Source organism: Macadamia integrifolia, chromosome 13 (assembly GCF_013358625.1).
Source record: "Macadamia integrifolia cultivar HAES 741 chromosome 13, SCU_Mint_v3, whole genome shotgun sequence".
NCBI classification, from domain to species: Eukaryota; Viridiplantae; Streptophyta; class Magnoliopsida; order Proteales; family Proteaceae; genus Macadamia; species Macadamia integrifolia.
In genome coordinates this window covers 5,637,321-5,644,959 of record NC_056569.1, presented here as the reverse complement: position 1 = coordinate 5,644,959, position 7,639 = coordinate 5,637,321, and the positions used below count along the sequence as shown (strand labels likewise).

The following is a 7,639-nucleotide window of genomic DNA, read 5'->3' as shown; positions in this document are numbered from 1 at the left end:
AAAAAAAAAAAAATCTATTGGTGCTACTCCTAAGTTCTTTAAAAAAACAGCTTTTTCTGATTCTTTTCTTACCACTCGTACTCATGCATCTTAACATCTTCATCTCTATTATGCATAAGGAAGTTAGCAACCAACGCCGAAAAAATTGGGATCTTATTGGAATGATGCATTCCAAAATCCAAATAAGCTGTGAAGCAGAACAGAAACTTAGCCATTAGGTTTTCTTTTCTACCAAAATTCTCCAACTATATCCCCCCGTATATTCCCTCCCCCAACAAACATCAATGAAACAAACTAATCTCTCTGCTAATTGAATGAAATTTTAAGGTGGATTTAAGTATTTATTTGATTACAGAACTGTGCCCTACGATAAACAATAAACAAGTAAAGTTTAGTTTTCCCATCTTTTGATGCAGTTGGTACACCTGTAGCTGTGGAAAGACGATTGCATCATTTTCTGCTGGTTTATCTTAAAATTCTGCGATTCTTTAAGTGTCCCATCATGTTTCTAAGTTTCTATCAGCTCTCTCCCCTTCTGCCAATTTTTTTTTTTTTTTAATCTCATGTTAATCGAAGTTATTTCACTTGCAAGCGTTCATTTTGGGAATCTGTCCTGTTTTCTGTAGTGGTTATTTTGCGAAGAAAAGGATTGACTGTTCTGTATACATGGTAGTAGGTATGAAGCAGCTGTAGAGCGCAAATCAAGAATTTTGGAGATAATCCGTTCGTTGGGTCTTCCGAACAACCCTTTGGATGATATTATTGATCAGGTACTAATGACTTGAATTGCAGTTTTTTAATTTTCTGTCTCTCTGGCTTATTTCAACTCTTTAACCAACTGACGCTTTGGGAGCTGTGGTAGCTGCTCAATCCTAGTACCTTTTGCTCATGGAGTACTGAAAAATGGTCTCTTTTAATTGGTTGTCCTTTGATTCTCCATAGTTATTAGGGCGTTGCCTTAGGCGTTAAGGCGGTATGGTTAGGCTAAGGCAGTCATGCGCTTAATGGGTTTCACATAAGGCGACGCCCTCCCATGCCTTACGACCGAGGTGGATGCCTTTTATGTTTTTGTTTGTTATTATTATTATTATTTTTTGATATATTACCACAAATTTCATAACTTTTGTTGTGATTGGGAGGTCTATGGGAATTCTATACACTTGAGAACTATGGGATCAAGTCTATATGAAGTCAAAAACAACCCTTTGGTTGATGTGGGATCAGTCGAAAACCATCCTTTGGTTGAACAAGTCACAAATTGTAAAATCCTTTTGGATGTGTTCTTCTTCGTTTGGGAGAACCAGGGCACAGGTGTTACTTCCTCCGTCGATTCTAGCTTTGGTGACTATTCCTCAGAACATTCCGGCTCTGGCAATGTAATTTTTTTTTTCCCCCTTATTTTTCTTCTTCTTATCCCCCTTTTTTGTTTTTTTTTTCTTCTGTTACCGAACGAAGATCCTCTTTCTCTTCTGTTTTTTCTTCTTTTTTTTTTTTTTTAGTTCTCTGTCACCGAACAGAGCCGTATCTCTTTCTCTTCTGTTTAGTTTGTTGTCGTATGCGACTCTGTCAGTGAAAGCAGAGACAGTGGTAGGAAGTTAGCAACAATGGTGATCTTTCTTCAATGAGATTGAAATCTGTATATCTCTTTTATTATTCAAATTTGCATTTCTCTTCTCTATTCACATGTATTTTTCAGGTGGTTGTTTTTCATGCATATGGAAATTTGGCCAAAAAATGTTCTTTTTCCCCCCTTCTATTTTTCATAGAAGTAAATAGATTTTGTTTCATAATTATATTATATGCTATGTTGAAGATGAGCTTAGTTAGTATATTCACTTTATTGATTTGTTTTTCTGATGAATATCTTGCATTGGTATGAATCTTTAACCTTTATTAACATATAAGTAGAATTATATAATTTTTAATGCTATTTGGGCCAAATAAAATGGTTATATAAAAAAACAACACTAGAACGCTTTATTTGATAAGGTGGCACCTTATGCCCACCCTATTGCCAAAGCGTTTCGGAAGACCCTCAAACACCTCGGTCGCCTTTCCGACTTAATAACTATAATATCTTGTGAATTGCTTCTTTACTGTCCCTTACTATTTTCAGATGTGAAATACATGCAAGTATGCTCTTTTTATGCAATCTCACTGCTCAAGATTTGTGCTACATTCTCTGACGTGAGTTCTCTTGGAGTGAAATGTTACTTCATTAGATTTGGAACTAAAATTGGAGCATGTATCCTTCTAGTTGCAGCTTTTAGGAATCCATTTCTTCAGAGTCTTCAATTATTTCTTTGTTTAGGTTTATGCTTTATTTTTTTCTTTTCCCCCCTTTTTTGGTTGGCAACTGAAGGATATGTTAAGAGGAGAAGATAGATATAAGTGGAGGAGATACAGAACATGCTGCCAAACCATTACTTAGATACTACCACCACCCAATGAACTATTACACAACAACATTGGGAAACAGAATCCCAACCAATAAAATGACCAAAAGAGATTTCCCAATCACTCCATCAATGAATGAAAAAAAAATGATAAAAGAAGTGAATAGGCGTTCATAAAAAAAAGAAGTGAAAAGGAAGTTGACCAATAATCAGTTATAACTATATCGTGGTTTGTGCTTTGGTTTTGGCCACACCAATTTCTTAATGGTTATTGCTCCCTTCATTAATCACTCCCCACTTCAGCTTTGGTTTCAGTTAAACAACATCAACAACAATATAGCCATATCCCAATAGGCATACCAATTTCTTAATGGTTATTGCTTTCTTAATTATTCACTCTCACTTCAGATTTGGTTTCAGTTATCCAACAACAACAACAACAACAACAATATAGCCTTGTCCCAACTAAATGGGGTTAGCTACATGGATCCTTGCTCTCCAATCAGCTCTATTTGAAGCCAGACATGATACAAGGCCTAAGCTATGCATGTCTTTTCTCACCACCTCTCTCAGGGTTATTATAGGTCTGCCCCTAGCTCTTTTAAATCTTTCAATCAATCAAATCACTCCTCCATATTGGAGCATCCCAAGGCCTCCATTAAACATGGCCATGCCACCTCAGATGACTTTTTTATAGGTTATCATATATTGGAGTTACTCCCACCTCAGCTCTGATGTGGTCATTCGTTATGGCTTAATTTGTCCTTTCTAGTTTTGCCACACATCCAACTCAACATCCTCATCTCTATTACCCTTAGTTTATCCGTATGACGCCTCTTAATTGCCCAACATTCCGCACCATACATCAGAGCCGGTCATATGACAGTCCTATGGAATTTTTTTTTGGGTGAATAAGAAATTCATTACCAAAGAAGAGAAAGGAGAAAACAAGTAGAAGAAACAAGTTCAACTTTTACAAGTGGGGATAAGGAGCTTGAGCTTGTAAGAGAGAAGGGGGAGGGCCCAAGAATTTACAATCATCCTATTTTTGGGAGAAACAATATGACCTTGAGATACTAGATTTTGGATTTTACTTAAAAAAGGATACGAGTTCCAAATCTGAGAGAAAGATCTAGATTTAAAAGTCCCATCTTCTGAGGTTGTGCTCAAACTACATATGGGAGATAGCTGCACCAAATTCTAATTTAGCAATGTCACAACAAAAGTTCCCAACAAAATACATATCAACCCAAATCCACTCTTGATCAAACTGTTGATAACCATTCTTCTAGGCCAGAACTTGACTAGGAGACCAAGCCTAATTGCCAAAGAGAAGGGGTAGGAGAAGAACAGGTGATCCACATCTTCAGGAGCATTCAACACTAGAGGAAGATTGGAATCTGTCGACTGTTGAGGAAGCATCGAATGGGGAGGCAGCGGGAGAGAAGGCACTTCCAAACTGTGAAGCTGTGATGGGGGATGGAGTTCTTGAACCAAACCAGATGGTGCCGAAGTTTGATAGAACCTCTGAACCTGATATGATTCCAAGCAAACTTGGAGCTGCCCAAGAGACAATGTCACCACTGCCAAGAGGCCTCCTGGGGAGGCTAGACAAATCACTCCAACCATCCTGTTGAAATCCTCTTAACACCTGGACATATGGGAGAGATGACAATTGAGAGGATTTCCTCCTCAGAGGGGACATATTATAGAGAGGGGATGGAGTTGAAACAAAAGTCATTGTTAATCGAAGAGGAGTAAATAGAGGGAGGAGGATTAAAGATGGAGTTGAAGGAGAAAATGAATTCAAATTGAATGTCCTGAACCGAGGTGAGGGTGGAGCCATCATTGGAGAGGAGAAGATGGAGTTTTTGTTTGATCTAGCCTTGTTGGAAAATAAGCTGAGATGGAATCACCAAGCTCAAACCATTTGATTCTAGATTTTTGGCAAAGGAAGCTCTCTTCTTGGGCAACTAAGGAGAGGGTCTCAAGAGAGACCGAATGCTCTTTAGAGGCAAAGGGGGAATTGGAAGGATCAGATTGGAGACAGAGTTGGATACCTGAAAGCATGGACTGAGAGTCCGAGATAGTGGTGGAGATATTACCAAAAGTTGAGGAGTTCTAGAGCTTGAGGGCACATTTGACATTACAGAGCTTCTTGGAGTAGGAGATGAGAGGGGAGAAGTGGACGTGAATTAGGATAGACCAAGCATCACAAACAATGGAGAGAGTCTGAATGGGATGATCACATGTCGAAGAATTTGAAAAGCTTGGGACCGAAGGAAATGTAAGGCTTGATTAGGAATGATGATTGGCTATAGTCTGGGATGCTGTGGACATCAAACGAAGCAGAGGAGGATGGGAAAGCTGTCAGCCAGGCTTCATTGACAAGGAATCTATCAAGCGTGCAGGAAATTTTGGAACCCCCAATATGTTTGTTGTGCCATGTAAACTTGAGACCAGACCATCTTAGGTCATCCATACTAATATCCGGTACCCACATTGAAAGCATCCACATAAGACATATCCAATGCACTGCACCCTGTTTTTCACCACCAATACCCCAAGCTAGATGGCTGACATGAGGAGCAATATTATCAATATCTTTTTTAGGTTGATATTTAGCTTTTTAGCTTGGTTTAGACTTCGAAGGTGAGAGGAGAAGGAAGTCGAAAAAGAGAGGTCCATTCTATTTCCCAATTCCCTAATGTGGTATATTACCGGCTTTAATTCTTTACCCCTTGGAGAGGATTTGTGAGAGAGAAAATTGAAAGCTTCAATTACATAATAGGTGGTCACAATGAAATGGCTTCAGCCCTGATCTCTTACTAAAAAGGTCCTCGAAATAGTGAAATTGGGTTAATTCTATTTCTACCATATCAATTCCACCAATTTAAATGCACCCTCTGATAATTCTATCTTCAATTCTTCATTCTCATGGTTGGAGTTGACCATCCCTCCTGCTGAGAACTGGATCCTAAACGTCTGCTGCTTCCGAGAGCACATTATGGAAGAAGGTATTTCTCCAATTATGGCAAATATTTGTTGGTAAAAATATTAGAAGAAAGGGACAACACATAACCTATACATTAAGTAGTTTCCTGCAAAGTATGGATCTCAGGTTGACCCCTGTGGCAGTTGATTATTGATTTTTTTTTTATTGTTAGAGCAGCTCATTTAGTCATCTTGTCATCCTGTGCATATGATCTTCTGCTAGTTCTTGTTGTAACGGTTAATTCCAAGTAACTAGTAAATCACCTAGTTAGTTTACTGTCTGTGCAGCTTGGGGGCCCTGATAATGTTGCAGAAATGACAGGCAGGCGGGGCATGCTTGTCAGGGCATCTAGTGGTAAAGGTGTTATTTATCAGGCACGGAACTCGTGAGTTTGCACTCCCTTATTTGTTTGTGCTAGCATTCCTCTTTATATTGCATGCAGTATTTGGACAGTATTCATATGCCAGAGCATTAGTTTGTTACATAATATGCAACATTTTCCTAGTGGAAAGGCATAAGCTTTGAAGTGTGGAACTTAAGTCTCATAAGTACATATCTTCTGTGAATTACATAATGAATGTAATACTCATATGAATGAGAGAAATCAAGCATGTAAGAAAATATATTACAGTGATGGAATTAAATCGTACAGGAGGGAAGACATGTTGACCGAAGTATTCTTTTTAACAAATTTAAAACATTTTAAGTCTTGATATAATGTTGAGTGCATTATTTTTGGCAGAATATGTGATGCCGATCAGAGAGATGATCTGCTAGTGATGGGCTTGCTGTGTAAAGATAAAAGGGAGAAGAGGAATGATTTGATGGCTGATACGTGCAAGATCTGATAGTTTAGTTCCATATCTAGTAATGGAGAAGTCACAGGGAAGAAGAAGAATAAGAAAATTCGGAAATGTGGGGGAAAGAGAAGAGGAAAGACGAGAGAGAGAATATAGGAGGCAACAGCTTCAGTAACAAAATAAACTAATTTAATCTATCCAATCAAGTCGTGGGGGCTGAACAGCCTTACACTTGTTTAAATAAAGAAAGAAGATAAAACAGAAAAGACTCATGCGTGAGTAACAATACGAGTGGCATGGATTGACTTCAGTACCTAAAATTAACCCAAATAGGTAAGTGAAATCCCTTACTATCATGGGCTGAAAAATATGAGTCCTAGACTGACTCATAAACTGGACCTGTGATTGGAGTATCCTAACTCACCCAAACTCTTGAATAATAAATAAAAGATAACCCAAACTGAAAGAGAATATTTCCTTCTTGTGTATACAATGTTTGGGTGTCCTAAAGTGATCAAATGACTGAAAACTAAATTCAAATTGAGATCTGGAATTTATATTATTTTATCCTGGTCTTTACAAGTAATATTATACTAATAAAATGGAACGAACTGAGCTGGCCAGATTCATTGAATCTGGACACTGGTGATAAGTGATAACCCAATTGGTAGGAACAGATTTGAACCAGATCAAATCAACCCAACTTGCACCACACCAACCATGGTCCTGCATTAGTGTAACTCCCTAAATTGTGTAGGGTATGATCCTTGTGCTTCCCCTGTCCCCATGGGTTGATAGCCTTGATGAGTTTTCCTTGGCACCTTCATGATGAAGCTTAAGCATAGACCTCACAGAACATAAAAAATACTGGTTTGAAATGCAATATTTTCTTCTTCTTTTTTGTGTTTTCTCCAGAAAGGATGTGACCATGGAAATGGTCAATATGCATGAGAAGCAACTCTTCATGGATGGTAAAAAGTTTGTTGCAGTAATTTCTGAAGCTGGTTCAGCTGGTGTTTCTTTACAAGCAGATAGAAGGGCAATGAATCAGGTATGTAGATTTTGCAATTTTATCATTTGTATGATGACTTTTATTAATTAACTATAGGATGCTCTTGTTTAATTTTTTTTTTTTAGTGGTGCGTTATAGGAAGAGAATGCTGTCACTAAAATCACCTCCTGGAAAAGGGGTCTTCTTACACCATTTGCTTTATGAGTTGCATTTAGAAGATCTGAATACTTTTCAACTTTTCATGCCAGAGGAGGAGAGTCCATCTTACTTTGGAACTTCCTTGGAGTGCTGATCGAGCTATTCAGCAGTTTGGAAGAACCCATCGGTCAAATCAAGCTTCTGCACCTGAGTATAGGTATGATCATTGTGATTTTTTCTTAACTTTTTATAACTTGTCAAAATTGTATATTGGGTGGTGTTTGCTTTTTTTTTTTTT

The 7,639-nt window shown here is 38.0% G+C and overlaps 1 protein-coding gene across 2 annotated transcripts in view; it reads left to right on the top strand.

Annotated features, from left to right (window-relative positions):
* Positions 1-7,639, top strand: part of LOC122058616 (protein FORGETTER 1) — a 65,769-nt gene that overhangs the window by 25,975 nt on the left and 32,155 nt on the right. Inside the window, exons 17-20 of one of the 2 annotated variants that reach the window (XM_042621251.1) lie at positions 677-770; positions 5,679-5,776; positions 7,107-7,242; positions 7,452-7,558. In XM_042621251.1, coding sequence (XP_042477185.1) covers positions 677-770; positions 5,679-5,776; positions 7,107-7,242; positions 7,452-7,558 — 435 coding nt within the window. Of the gene's footprint in view, positions 1-673; positions 771-5,678; positions 5,777-7,106; positions 7,243-7,451; positions 7,559-7,639 lie in introns of both variants that reach the window. The other variant, XM_042621250.1, reaches the window with a different exon arrangement.